General features: G+C 45.3%; 1 protein-coding gene across 1 annotated transcript in view; it reads left to right on the top strand.

The window, feature by feature from the left end:
* Positions 1-15,587, top strand: part of LOC121273337 (natural resistance-associated macrophage protein 2-like) — a 192,805-nt gene that overhangs the window by 130,402 nt on the left and 46,816 nt on the right. The window contains exons 4-7 of the mRNA XM_041180487.1: positions 2,119-2,189; positions 5,748-5,815; positions 7,037-7,192; positions 13,839-13,997. Coding sequence (XP_041036421.1) covers positions 2,119-2,189; positions 5,748-5,815; positions 7,037-7,192; positions 13,839-13,997 — 454 coding nt within the window. The remainder of the gene's footprint in view (positions 1-2,118; positions 2,190-5,747; positions 5,816-7,036; positions 7,193-13,838; positions 13,998-15,587) is intronic.

The following is a 15,587-nucleotide window of genomic DNA, read 5'->3' as shown; positions in this document are numbered from 1 at the left end:
CTAACACAGCCTTTGTGGTGCTGTGGCTCCTATTGTACCGCTGCTCAGCTTCTGTTCTTGGGTGGGGAGAGGCATCATGAGCCACCTTCTGAGGGGATAGCCCTTGTCACCCAGCAGCCATCCATCCAGCCGGGCTGGAGCACTGAAGAGCCCCGGCACCTGGGAGTGTCTCAGGATGTAGGCATCGTGGGAGCTGCCTGGGTACCTTGCACAGAATCAGCACCCTGTGGTCACACACTATCTGCATGTTCATGGAGTGGAATCCCTTCCTGTTGACGAAGGCACCGGGTTCACCCGCTGGCGCCTTGATGGCCACATGTGTACAGTCTATTACACCCTGGACACGGGGGAACACAGCAATCACTGCAAAGCCTCTGGCTCACTCAGCCTGGCTGGCCTCGGCTGTACGGAAATGAAGGAAAGTCAATACCTGCCTGAACAGAACATCTGTCACCAGCTTGACACAATTGTGAACAGCTGATTGGGGGACTCCACACAGATCCCACACTGAGCCCTGGAGAGAGCTGGAGGTATAGAAGCTGAGGGCCACTGTGACCTTCAGAGCCACTGGCATGGGGTGTCCACCCACACAGTCGGAGCTGATCTCAGGCCCAAACATTAGGTTAGACAGGCTGGGCTTGTTTCCACTGGAGTTTAGAAGAGTGAGGGGTGATTTGATTGAAGTATATAAGATCCTGAATGGCCTTAACAAGGTGTATGTGGAAAGGATGTTTCCTCTTGTGGGTGAGTCCAGTACTAGGGGGCACTGTTTTAAAATTAGGGGTCACCCTTTTAAGACAGAGATGAGGAGAAATTTTTTCCTGTGCAAATTTGTAACTCTCTGCCTCCAAAGGTGGTGGAGGTGAGGCCATTGAATATTTTTAAGACAGAGGTGGATAGATTATCATCTATCATCTTCCGACTAGGCACTCTACAGCCTTCCGGACTTAATATTGAGTTCAACAATTTTAGATCATGAACTCTCTCTTCCATCCCCACCCCCTTTCCGATCCCCCTTTTTCAAATAATTTATAGTTTTTTTTATTATAATTTTTTTTTTGTTTTTTTTTACACACTATATTTTTTCTTTTCCCTCCTATTCTTAACTTTATTTCAATCGATTGTTTCATCTCCACCTTATAGCCCATTTCGATCCCTTCCCCCCCACCCCACCCACACTAGGGCCATCTGCCACTAGCTTGCTTCCCTTAATGTCCCCATTAGCACATCCTTTAGATAATATCACCACCGTCAACACCCCTTTGTCCTTTTGTCTATGACATCTTTGGCAGTCTCTTCCTGGCCTCCACCTATCACTGGACCCCTATCGAGCTCTCCTGTCCCGCCCCCTTCTACCAGCTTATATTTCATCTCACTTCTACGTGTCTTAGTTCTGATGTAGGGTCATCCAGACTCGAAACGTCAACTGTATCCCTCTCCACAGATGCTGTCAGACCTGCTGAGTTTTTCCAGGTAGTTTTGTTTTTGTCGTAGATAGATTCTTGTTAGACAAGGGAATCAAAGGTTATCAGAGGTAGATGGGAATGTGGCATTCAAAACACAAACACGATCTTACTGAACAGCGGAGCAGGCTCGAGGGGCTGAGTGGCGAACTCCTGTTCCTATTTCATATGCTCGTATAGGTGGAATATTTCTTACATTACGCTTCAAAGGTACTTCATTGGCTGCAAGGTGCTTTGAGCCATCTTGAAGTTGTGAAAGGTGCTATATAAATGTTAGTCTTTCCTTCTATCTGAATGGAATGTTTTACCATAGAGAATGCCAGACACAATAGTATTTTTTTAAGGAGAAAATTGAATAATCACTTGATGATCTGGATGAGTTAGGATTTGAACCAGCAAAGAGTCAGCACAATGGGCTAAATTGTAAACTCTAAATTTATATGGTTCTACAGAGTAGTCACTCAGTTATTTATACCTATGTCCAACAATGAACGATCACCATGATAGGACCGACTGAAATCTGGGGAAGTAGCTTATCCCAGACAGTCTTGTGTCAGGTTATGCAACTTCAGGACTAGAGGCTCATATCCTATGGGGCAGTAGACGTCTAATAGGGTTAAAATATTTCTCTAACCACCTTTTCTTAATTGTTTAGGATTCCCCTGTGGGGCGGAGTATTAATAACTATTGTAGATACATTTTTCTTCCTCTTCTTGGATAAGTATGGTAAGTTTGACATAACTTGAAACTATTTTCCAACAAATACTTTCCCTGATAAGCTGAAACTATCCCCAGCCAATGTCACTGACCCACACCCCCCCACCACTACCACCCCCCACCCCCCCACCACCATCCCTTGCCCCTGTCCATTTGTTGTGATGGTGCTACATCCTGGTCTTGCTGAGGTACAGCTCCTATGACCAACCAGCAGCTTTCCTAAATGGTCATTCGTGTGTGAGCCATGGAGATGGTGGACTAGTGGTAATATCACTGGACTAGCAATCCAGGGGCCCAGGTTAATGCTCTGGGGGCATGGGTTCAAATCCCACCATGGCAGCTGGTGGAATTAAATTCACTCAATAAAATCTGGAATGGAAAGCTAATCTCAGTAATGGTGACCATGAAGCTGCCATTGATTGTTGGGAAAACCCATCTGGTTCATTAAGGTCCTTTAGGGAAGGAAATCTGCTTACTTACCTGGTTGACCTACATGTGACTCCAGACCCACAATAATGTGGTTGACTCTTAACTGCCCCCTGAAATGGCTGAGCAAACCACTCAGTTCAAGGGCAATTAGGGATGGGCAACAAATACTGGCCTTGCCAGAGACACCCAAATCCCATGAAAGTATAAAAAAAAATGACGGCTGCATTTCCAATCCAATAGGAATCACCCCTCCCCCAACCTTCCAGGGGCAGGCTCATTTTTATGGTGACTGGATTCACCAGCTGCAGTTTTGTCACAGTATAATGTGGTTAACAACTCTGCAATCAATTACACAAGACAGGGTGGCCCTTTAAGCACTGCATATTCCTGGCCAGAATATAGATGATTGGGTAATTTCTCTGTCAGTCCTGCCTGGAGACATCAACAATGTACATAATTTTACACCTTTGCATTATGTAACAATCCTCCACTCACAAAATTGGGAGGAATTATTTTGGTTTTGCAGTAGTTTCAATCATGTTCTGTTTGCAGTAGCTTGTAGAGACTCTTTTTAAGTAGATTCTGTAGACTGTCGTATTGTGCTATTTAAATAGACTCTGTTTTCTGAATAAATACTTTGCTTATAGTCAGCTGGACTGTTTACTGAGAGTCCTGCCATAAGCTCTGCCCCACCTCCAGCTCATTGGCTGATACAGCGGCTCTAAAATCAGGAGTTCGGGTAGCCATGTTTAGAAGGATGGTTTGCGGAGCCAGGAATTCTCCTGTCTCTGCTCACCCGGCACATGGACAAAAATCTGGGTCAATGTTTCAAAAAGAAAATAGAGAAAGATAAAGAGAGGAGAGTGAGACAGAGAGAGAAAAGGAGAGATGTTGGGGCGAGGCAGTGAGGAGAAAGAGAGAAAGGGGTTGGGCTGAGGGAGTGAAAGAGAGGAGGCGAGTTAAGGGAGGAAGTGAGAAGAGAGAGAGAGAGGATGGGTTGAAGGGGAGAGAAAGAAAGAGGATGGGGTGAGGGAGGGAGAGAGACAGAGACAGGAGAGAGAGAGAGAGAGAGAGAGAAAGAGAATCAACTTAAATTTCCTATAGGGTTAATCAACAATAACCAATTATATGAGGACATGGGGTTAGGTTCCACGTGTACACTGATGACATCCAACCCTCCACTACCACTTTGAACCCCTCCACTCCCTCTGTGTTGTTTTTCTGACATTCAATCCTGAACGAATCACCATTTCTTCCAGTTAAACATTGGGAAACAAATGCTATCACCTTTGGCCCTTGTCCCTGGCAGCCACCCAAAAGGGATCAGTGCTTGGGCCTCAACCATTTACAATCTATATCAATGACTCGGATGAATGTTTGGTGGCTAAAATTGTTGATGACACAAAGATATGTAGGAGAGTAAGTTGTGATGGGGACCTAAGGAGCCTGTAAAGGGACATAGACAGGTTAAGTGAGTGGGTAAAATTTGGCAGATGGAGTATAATGTGGGGAAATGTGAACTCATCTACTTTGGCAAGAAGAATAAAAAACAGCATATTATTTACATAACTTCAGCAGACACATAACTGAACAGCTTATCACATTACTCCTGATAGCTGTGCACGAATGTGCATCAGACTGTTTGCTTCTCCCGATCTCTGATTTACAAATCACCTTCAGGCCCTCCCTAGCCCACTGACAATCTCGTCAAGGAGCTTAACCGGCTGTTAACCGGAGACGTGTTAATCGCCACTCTCCCCACCCTCACTTCGAAAAAAGCAGTGTGTTCCAGAGGCATCGGAGCACATCTGGCTGACCCACAGCCACTGACGCTCCAACAAGCGTTAATTGACTGGAGATGGGACTTCCGCCCCTCAGTCGACAGGACGTCCTGACTCAGAGAGCTGCCAGTCAACCTGATAGGCTGGCAGCTCTCTAGTCCCAGCAGCGCCAGAAGCTGAAGCGGACGGGACTGGGACTGCATGCCACTCCTAGAGTCTAAGAATTGTGAATCCAGAATAAGTGGTGGGTGGGTAGGGCAGGTGGGGCCTGCGGGTTGAGCTGAAAGGGGGTGGGGATGTTGGTGGAGAGGCCGGGGGGGGGTTGCGGGGGAAGCGAGCACCCGCAGGGGCCAGACCTTTTGAGGCAGGGCGCCCGAGGTCGAAAGGAGGCTGTTGATGGATGCTCCCCGGGCCCTCCCCCTTTCCTGCCTGAGGCCTGAGCAGCGTCACTTTTCAGGCTTCTCCCCCGCTCCTGAACTCCTCCCTGAAAGTTGAAGCTGAGTGCGAAACGGCCCTTAAGTAGTCACGAATTGGCCACTCGAGGGCCTCAACTGGGCCAAGGGCGGGCGGGTGGGCCCGGCCTAGGCCTTGCCTGACCCACCTTAAAAGTGTGGAGGGGTCGGGACAGACGGGTTCCCATTGGGAAGGCCATCTGAGGAATTTGATGGTGTCTCCCCGCTCCCTCAGGGCCTGCTGGTGACAGAATGTCAAACTCTGCTCCTGGATACTTAATCAAACGGACTGAAATTCAAACAAAGATATTGAATTCAAAATTCCAAAATTCAGCATGTTTACCTCAAACTGGTATTAAAATGGTGCACAATATGGATGACAGAGAGTACTGGAGGATGTTTTATATCACATTGTATAATGAATTTCATAATGTTCATGATGATATACTGTATAGAACAAAAGCGTAGAAATCTACGTAACAGAATAGATTTGAGACAGATACATGATGCAAATAAGTGCAGGCCTCGAATGCTTTGAAGTCAGCAAGTGGGGGATGAATTGTAACGGGGTATGGGTAAGAAATGGAGAATATCAACTAAAGTATCCACAGTGAAATGCAGTGCATAAGAGGAGGAAAGGTGCCCTCTCCATCAAATCACTATCAAGAGAGACAGACAGAGGCAGAGGGAGAGAAAGAGAGAGAGACAGAGTGAGGGAAAGAGAGCCTTAGGCCTCACATTTGGGATGCGTACAATCTGTGTCAGCTATGTCCTTGAAAATGGGCCATTTCCGACCTGTCCCCAGTGGACCTTTGTGTCGATTGTGATCTAACGTTGTCCTTTTCAGTTGATGGTGTAGGATATATTGCCCTGATCATGTAACAGCAACTCCCTTCCTCCCTCAGGTTTAAGAAAACTGGAAGCTCTGTTTGCATTCTTTATTGCAGTTATGGCTATCACGTTTGGATATGAGGTAAAAGTGGAGGAATTTGAAATGTAATAACTTGGTAATATTTTAAACTGCAATATCCTTGGGTCACTACATCACTTTGATCAGACATTGATTTACTTCTGTTTTTCACAATTCTTTTCATGATATTTCTGAATCTTATTGAAATGTATCTGTTTGAGTAATGTGGCACTGGTGCAGTATTTTGCCAAGTTTATAAGGATAGTGGACAAGCTCCTGGAGACAGGGTCTGACACGCGTAAGCATTTCTGCCCAGCTCCAGGCTTCAGGTTAAGGTGTCTGCAGTGAATCCAATGATATATGATCTGTGTTGTATGTTGTAAGTTCGGTCAGACTTCTGAAGAGTTCTGAGTCTTGTATGTTTGAACATGAAGTGTTTATTGATAACACATAACTATGTACATATATCCAGAGTATAACCCAAGCTTTGAGCTAACTCCATGCTTGCTTCTACACAGGTCTCTGTCCAGTCCACAGCCAACCCTAGCCTCAAGTCATGTGTCTCTTTACATCATACTGTGGGCAGTACTGTTTCCCAGTCCCACATTAACCCTTGCTATGCCAGTGACATTGGAGGAACTTAATCTTGAAGCTCTGATTGAAACATGAATGATTTGAAACCAAGACAAGGCAGGGTTTCAGCAATCATTCCAATAAATTGCTCTGGAACCACATCAGTTTAGACTAATGACTGAGTAAAATTTAGTTACCTAACTGGATAATCCAGTCTGAATCATCAAGTGACACAGTCAACACTATTCTCTCCTCATTAAATGTTTGTCTCTGAGCGCTTTAATGGATATACAAATGCATTACCTCCACTATCTAGAAGGCCAAGGGCAGCAGACGCATGGGAACACCACCACCTAGAAGTTCCCCTCCAAGCCACTCACCATCCTGACTTGGAAATATATCACCGTTCCTTCACTGTCGCTGGGTCAAAATCCTGGAACTCCCTCCCTAACAGCACTGTGGGTATACCTACACCACATGGACTGCAGCGGTTCAAGAAGGCAGCTCACCCACCACCTTCTCAAGGGGCAATTAGGGGTGAGCAGCAAATAATCTCCCAGCCAACGATGCCCCCAAACTGAGAATGATGGTTTTCCAAAAAAAACGGTTATCCCGTTATATTTCCGACACACTTCACAGCTTAGCATCTTAAGATATACAGGTTTGCTATACCCTTACTCAATTAACAGACTCTACTTCTCTGCCCCGCAGTATGTGACTGTAAAACCAGACCAGCTACAGCTGCTGAGGGGGATGTTTGTGCCTACTTGTGAAGGCTGTGGAAGCAAGCAGCTGCAGCAGGCAGTTGGCACTGTTGGAGCAGTAATCATGCCCCACAATATCTATCTGTATTCTGCCTTGGTCAAGGTGAGTGTTCCAACTAGAGACCTGCGAGTGAAGGAGGGGTACTATTTAAATATGGACAAATTGCTAGCCATTACAGACACGTGGTTACATTTTGACCAAGGTTAGGAATGGAATATTCCGGGATACTTGATGTTTTGAAAAGACAAATGTTGTGGGATGTTAGTGGAACAGTGGTGAGGGAAAAAACTTGGCCCAGAAGAGCATGAATTAGAATTCTGTGCAATGAGACAGGGCCAGTTCGTACTCTCATAGTAAAGGATCCTCTGGGAAAGAGTGATCATAATATGATGGAATTTCACCTTGAGTTTGGGGGTGACACACTTAAGTCTGTAACTAAAATATTGAACTTAAATAATGCCAATGATATAGGTATGAAGGGTGAGTTGGTGAAGGTGGAATGGGAAATTAAATTAAAAGGTATGCCGGGGGATAAGTAACAACAAACATTTAAAGAAATATTTGAGTAATGCTGAGAAGAGAGACATGCTGTTGAAGCTTTTCATCTTGCATTCATCAGGACAGACACAAGAATGCCAAATTTCAAAGGTAACAACAATTTATACTGTGTGAGAAAAGGGATGTTGATTGGTTGGCAAGTCAGCACTGATTGGTCGAGATGTTGCCATGGTGAATCCACCAGGGAGCTATTGTTCCTCCATTCCTATCTAAGTCATGGTACCAGTGTGAACCACAACCTCTGGCTGTTCACCTTCCCCCAGAAGAATGTCCTGCAGCTGCTCTGTGACATCCTTGACCCTGGCACCAGGGAGGCAACATACCATCCTAGAGTCTCATGTACAGCCACAGAAATGCCTCTCTGTTCCCCTAACCAATGAATCTCCTATCACTGTTGCTCATCCTTTCTTCTTCCTCCCCTCCTGTACAGCCGAGCCGCTCGTGGTGCCACAAACTTGGCTCTGACTGCATTCCTCTGGGGAACCAGTGCCCTCACCAGCTTCCAAAACAGAAAACCGATTTGTGAGCAGGACCCCAGGGGACTCCTGCACTACCTGCCTACTTCTCTTGGAGAGCCTGGTGGTCACCCATTCCCTCTCTGTCTCCAGGCCCTTAAGCTGTGGTGTGACCACCTCTCTGGACATGCTATCCATGTAGCTCTCAGCTTCACAGATGTGCCACAGTGACTCCAGCCGCCGCTCGAGCTCTGAAACCTGGAGCTCAAGTTTCTGCAGCTGACAGCACTTCCTGCACATGTGGTCAGCTAGGACACTGGTAGTGTCCATGACTTCCCACATATTACAGGACATGCATTCCACTCAACTGAGCTGCCCTGCCTTGTCTTAACTCTACTTCCTTTACGTTAACTTTATTCTTCTTTGGATTATTTATATTACTTTATGATATTGGCCCTAAATTTCCCTTATGCCTGGCACTTGTCAGTTAAATCCAAGTATAGTTACTTGTTTAGAAGTATTACACTTTTCTGATTTACTGACCAGATCCTGCTTACCAAGGCCTCTGCTCTTCTTTCTGAGGAAAGGTAGGAAAGGAAAGGAGCACATCCTCCCTCCTCACTGACCTTCCTCAGTCACCTCTGCTCTCGAACTCTCACTGCATCTTGTGCTGTTGTCATAGCTTCTCCGCTCTCCTCTAGGTGCCGCTGAATGCCTGGTTTGGGGTCCTCCTCTCGCACTCTCCTCTAGGTGCTGCTGTCTGTCCCAGGGTCCTCCTCTCACTCTATCCTCTAGGTGCTGCTGACTGCCTCTCTTAGGGTCCTCCTCTCACACTCCCCTCTATGTGCTGCTGACTGTCTGTCCCAGGGTCCTCCTCTCACGCTCTCCTCTAGGTGCTGCTGACTGTCTGTCCCAGGGTCCTCCTCTCTCACTCTCCTCTAGGTGCTACTGACTGTCTGTCCCAGGGTCCTCCTCTCACGCTCTCCTCTAGGTGCTGCTGACTGTCTGTCCCAGGGTCCTCCTCTCTCACTCTCCTCTAGGTGCTGCTGACTGTCTGTCCCAGGGTCCTCCTCTCACGCTCTCCTCTAGGTGCTGCTGACAGCCTATCCCAGGGTCCTCCTCTCGCACTCTCCTCTCGGTGCTGCTGACTGCCTGTCCCAGGGTCCTCCTCTCGCACTCTCCTCTAGGTGTTGCTGACTGTCTGTCCCAGGGTCCTCCACTCACACTCTCCTCTAGGTGCTGCTGACTGCCTCTCTTAGGGTCCTCCTCTCACACTCCCCTCTATGTGCTGCTGACTGTCCCAGGGTCCTCCTCTCACGCTCTCCTCTAGGTGCTGCTGACTGTCTGTCCCAGGGTCCTCCTCTCTCACTCTCCTCTAGGTGCTGCTGACTGTCCCAGGGTCCTCCTCTCACACTCTCCTCTAGGTGCTGCTGACTGTCTGTCCCAGGGTCCTCCTCTCACACTCTCCTCTAGGTGCTGCTGACTGTCAGTCCCAGGGTGGTCCTCTTGCACTCTCCTGATGAAAATCTTCGACAACATGTCTCTCTTTTCAGCAATATTCATAGAGTTATGGAATAGCTATAGCACAGAAGGAAGCGATACAGCCCATCAAGCCTGTGATGGCTTTCTGCAAGAATAATCCAGCTAGTCCCACTCCCCCACTCTTTTCCTGCAGCCCTGCAATTTTGTCCCCTTTGAGCGTTTATCTAATTCCAATTTGAAAGCCACGAATGAATCTTCCGGTATATTCCAGATCATAACAACTTGCTACATAAAAATGTTTCTGCTCATGTCGCTATTGCTTCTTTTGCCAATCACTTTAAATCTGTGCCCTCTCATTCTCGATCCTTCCACCAATGGAAACAGTTGCTACTGATCTACTCTGTCCAGAACCCTCCTGACAACTCTCCTCTCAATCTTCTTTTCTCCAAGGAGAACAGTCCCAACTTCTCCAATCTATCCTCATAACTGAAGTTCCTCATCCCTGGAACCGTTCTCGTGAATCTTTTCTGCATCCTCTCTAAAGCCTTCACATCCTTCCCAAAGTATGTCAGCCAGAATTAGACACAACAGTCCAGTTCAGGTAGAACCAGTGTTTTATACAAGTTTAACATAACATCCTTGCTTTTGTACTCTATGCCTCTTTGCATTTAATGGGTCAAACGCTATTTGCTGCGCAATCGTCCATTCCCATTGTGCATCTTCATGCAATAGCTTTCAAAGTTGCTCCATGATCTCTGTATACTTAGGAACAAATTTATGATGAAGGTTATTAATATCAAGAAACAATGCCAACTGTTTCATGTTAGACAGGGTCAGAAGCACATGAACGGCTTTGGGGTTGTTACTCCAGCTGCTGTCACTCTGCACCCTAGAAAGCCAATCTCGGGAGCTGCAAATGTACATTTGTCCTTCTTGAACATCAGATAGTGTTGTGCAAGGCGAGTGAGCACCACTAACAACTGCTGAACGTGTTCTGCATTGTCCCTTCTGCTGATGTCGTCAAGTAGATCAAGCACCCCCTCAACATCTAACAAAACTGAAGAAACGATCTTCTGCAATGCACCAGGTGCTGAATTTAGTCCACTGGGCATTCTGCGGTACTGGAACACACCGTCATGAGTAACGAAAGCTGTAAGATATCAACTTTGCTCTGTTAGTGATATCTGAAGATCGCTCCATCACATGTCAAGATATGTGAAGAGTGCACAGTCACAAAATGATGCTGATCGCTCTTGGATCATAGGAAGTGGATACTTGTCTGGAATGATTGGTTTGTTGACTGCCTTAAGGTCAATGCATAGTCTTAAAGTCACCATTTATGCATCGTGCAATGACTAGGTTCAATATCCAAAGGAATAAGTTGATCCACTCAATGCACCATCTGCCTCAAGTCATTTCAGCTTCAGTGACACTTCAACACAGATCGCTAATGGCAACCATCTCACATTTTTTGGAGCTGGTGGAATTGAGGTGTCGACTTAAGGAGTATGACAGTACCCCTTAACCTCCCCAAATCTGGTAAATAAGGACGGTTACTGTTGTACATAGTCAACGTCATCGATCATGTTAACGTGTGTTCTGGTGAGGCCTTCACGTTTGAAGTCAAGCTTATCGAATACATTCTACCCCCATAAGGCTTTGGCTACGTAGAATGTGAACCTGTCTAGGATGATGTTTTTGGAATGCATCGAAACTGTGATTGTTCCCAAAACCAGAATAATTGAGTGTCTGTTGCAGAAGTGAGACAAAGTTGCAAAAAAATAACAATGATAGAGTTTGTCACAACTTTCGTGCCAACATTGATCAGGAACCACACTGAGATGCCCGTAATCTCTACTGAGCAATGTTTGTAATGGAGGTTTATCATCCGTGATGATATACACATGCACCATTTCATTCTCAGGAATAGATTCCTCCACACGTTGAACTGGTGAACTATTTTACTTGGATAACCTGCACACCTTTGCAAAGCGATTTATTTCTGAACGTGAACATTTTTCCCTCAAGTTGGGCATGGCATTGTGAATCGATGCGTACCTCCACAACTTGGGCACACTTTTGAGGGTATCTGACCATGATGGGGAAGTGTTGATGGGACAGCTGAGACCTCTACGTCTGTAACCCTTGCACTCGAACTGGTTGGGCAAGCCGTGTCTGCAACCCTGCATCTGAGAGTGCATTTCTGTGTAACCTCTTCAAATCAAAAATGGCAAATTCAATTTGGACTGCCAAGGTCATGGCTTTTTCCAAGGTTAAATCATCGCCCTCCATGAGATGTTCCTTAATTCGCAGAATTGAATTTTTTCAATAAGTTGATCATAAGTTAGTTTGTTGGTTAGTGAGCCAAATTTACAAGAATACCAAATGTAAAGGGAACAACAATTTGTACTTCATGAAAAGAGAGTGCTGACAGGTTGGCAAATGGAGTCTCATTGGTAGAGGCATTGCCATGGAGAATGCACCAGTTAACTGATGACTGACAGTTAACTGCCAAGCTTTGTTTAAATTCAGACCAGGCAGGTTGAGGCATTGCCCTGGGGAATGAACCAGCGAATGGCTGTCACTTATTTTGTTTAGCTGAAACAGGTGCAATGTGCGTACATGTTCTTTCAGTCTGCAAAGAACAGGGCTCTGTGTATGGATATATGTACACTCTAGCATGCGTAAGTGAACCACATTGCGAGCATGACTGATAATCTTGATTTGGTTCTCAGTATAATTCTTAGCCCATTCAGGATTGTTCAGTAAGTGTTGTTCAGTTGTGGAACCAATCTAATGTTGGACACTGTGTTTTGAGTTTTGCAAGCACAGGCTGGTTGGGTATGGCTTGTACCTTGCCTGTTGCGAACAGCCAAAGGGACATGCTGTATGTTACGATCCCCCAGTCTTTGGGACATACGCACTACATACCTAGCATCTCTTTTTCTCAGCAATACTCAAGTTCTGTACTACCAAATGACTATTTCTTATGTTCTTATGCTATGCCTGAACATCTCAGTAACAGGAAACTGATCTTCATCTATATTCCCAGTGCTTTGGTGTATTAAGTGATACTAGATGTAAAGTTAAAGATTTCCTCTTAGTTGAACACTCCCTCAGCTTAAACACCTTATTAGGGTCAATTTTAGCCCAGATCAGGTTTCAGGCTTGTGGACGGTAGTTGGCAAGGTGAGTGTGAACCACTCTCATTGGCCTACGTTTTGGATTTTGTTGTATGTCAATACTTGGGCCTTATTTACAGGCTGCCCAACCACTGCACGCTGGGAATGGACAGAGAAACAGCATAGAACAGCTGCTGGCAGTGGAAGGTCGGGCAGTTCTTGGGCATCTGCCAGCTTCCAGGTGGCAGGGCTGGGTTTTGGATCAGGGTCTTGCAGAAGGCTGCTGATGGGAGTCTGGAGCAAGGGAGGCCATAGTGTGGACACTCCTGGTCCTCCTGACGCAGCATTGGAACATTTTACACCTAGTTTGGAAGGAGCCCTTCTATGCACAGACCAGCTTCAGCCTGGCAGGAAGCTGTCCCACTCAAACTGCACATAAGATACAATCGGGGTCCTATTGACATAATACAACCCTGACCTGCATAAATTCACAAGGACCCTGTCTGCTTTAAGCAGCCACTGGAGCTGCCTACAGCAACATGAAGGTTAGAATCATTCACATCAGGAAAGGATCAAATCGATGTCGATAAGTAACTCCCTTGTTTTTAACTCCCCGCCTGGCAGAGGCCAAGCAGGTGAATGAGGTAAACTTTGACCCCAATAAGTGAGAACTCTCCGATCTAAAACAAAAATACTCACAGATCTCTCTGCTTACTCTTACAGAGTGCTGGGACTTCCATTCTTCAGAAGAATCATTTTAATTATCTTGCAGGAAAAGAAAAATATAGAATTTAATGCTGTACATTTTATTGCAACATTTAAAACAGGTTGATCTTTATTCATGTTGGGTGGTTGGGCCAATATTTATCCCTCAACCTTCCAAACAGAACCAAATTAACTTGTGCTTCATTCTCACTTGCTGTTTGTGGAATCTTGCTGTGCACACATTAGCCGATCAAACAAGAGGCATTGCATTTCAAGGTAGCTCACTAGATGAGATACTTTAAGCGGTTTCTGACTGAAGCTTTTTGCCCATGTGACACAGCGTGGAATGATCGGGGGGAGGGTGGTAAGATGGGGATGGCTGTGAAATTGAATGACTAACTAGTGCTGACATCTTCTCTTTCTCAGTCCAGGGAAGTGAACCGAGCCAATAAGAATGAAGTGACGCAGGCAAATCGCTACTTCTTCATCGAAGCCTGCCTGGCTTTGTTTTTGTCGTTTCTCATCAACGTCTTTGTGGTCTCAGTGTTTGCAGAAGCTTTTTATAATCGCACCAACGCACAAGTGGTGAGTGTGGGAGGGATTGTGTCTGTCAGAAACATGCATGCACATGGCTCCTAACTGCTGTAGCCCTTCCACACACAAGCATGATAGCTTGGGTGGAAATGTGCCAGAACTGCCCATGACATTGACAGGAACCTTGGTATTGTCAGGCCCTAGGCATTCACTGCTGGTTTCCGCAGGGTTTCCTTAAGGCAAAACCCCATATCTCACAAGACCACATGCTTTAGAGGGGCCAAGGTGAAGTGGATGGTGGAGTGACTCCCAGACCAAGTTTTTCCTCAGCTCTGTGCTGGGATACACCAGTGAGCGAGTGTGTGTCTCAGTCTGAAAGGATATCAAAATCAAAATGCAGAAAACTATTACAATAATATTCAGAAAAAGAGGGCGTTTAAAGAGCAACTTTGACAACTGCTGATAGTGATATTATCAGTGAAAATAAGGAAAGGGCAGATATGCTGAATAATTACTTTGTGTCAGTATTTACAGTAGAGGAAGAGGTCGTAAAACCCAGGAAAGCTCTTATAAAATCAGGGACAGGAACTCGACAAAATTAAGCAAGACAGTAATGAAGAAACTAATAGCACTAAATCGTGACAAAGCCCCAGGATCAGATGGTTTCCATCCCAGGGTTTTAAAGGAAGTAGGTGAGAACATTGCAGATTCCCAAACTATAACCTTCCAAAGTTCTCTTGATTCGAACTGTTCCTTTAGACTAAAATATTGCTCCTGTCATTCTGATATTTTTGAAAGTTGAGAGAGAGAAACCAGAGAATTATCGACCAATTAGCCCAATATCTGTTGTTGGAAAATTGCGAGGTTCTACAATTAAAGGTAGAGTGGCCAAACATCTTGAAAATTTTCAGCTGCTCAAAGAGAATCACCATGGATTCGTTAAGGGTAGGTCATTCCTGACCAACCAGACTGAATTTTTTGACAAGGTGACTATAGTGGACAGGGGAATGTCCATGGATATTATTTATATGGACTTCCAAAAGAAATTTGATAAAATCCCTGATAAAAGATTGTTAGCTAAAGTTGAAGCCCTTTGAATTGAAGGCAAATTATTGACCTGATTCAGAAAGTGGCTGGGCAGCAAGGGGTAGGGAGTAGGGATAATAGGGCAAGTCCTCTAACTGGCAGGATGTAACTAGTGGTGTCATACAAGGATCTGTGTTGGTGCCTCAAAAATTCAGTGTATTGATTAACAACTAAGATGATGAGATAGAAACCCACGTCCAAATTTGCAATTCACATAAAGATAGGTGACATTGTGTAGATGGAAGCATAAAATTACAAGAACATATTAATAGATTAAGTGAATGGCCAAAACTGTGGCAAATGGATTTCAATGTAGAAAGATGCGAGAATCATAGAATCATAGAGGCCACCCACTTTATACCAAAAAAGGATAGAACAGAATACTTTCTAAATGAAGAAAAGCTAGAAACAATGGAGGAAAAAAGTGACTTGGGGGTCCAGGTACAAAGATCATTAAAATGTCATGAAGAGGCATAGAAATAATCAAAAAGGCTGATGGAATTAGCCTTCATATCCAGAGGACTAGAATACAAGGGAATGGAAGTCATGCTTCAG

Source organism: Carcharodon carcharias, chromosome X (genome assembly GCF_017639515.1).
Source record: "Carcharodon carcharias isolate sCarCar2 chromosome X, sCarCar2.pri, whole genome shotgun sequence".
NCBI classification, from domain to species: Eukaryota; Metazoa; Chordata; class Chondrichthyes; order Lamniformes; family Lamnidae; genus Carcharodon; species Carcharodon carcharias.
Note: the sequence above shows the minus strand (reverse complement) of the source record. Positions and strands in the feature narration are given on the sequence as shown.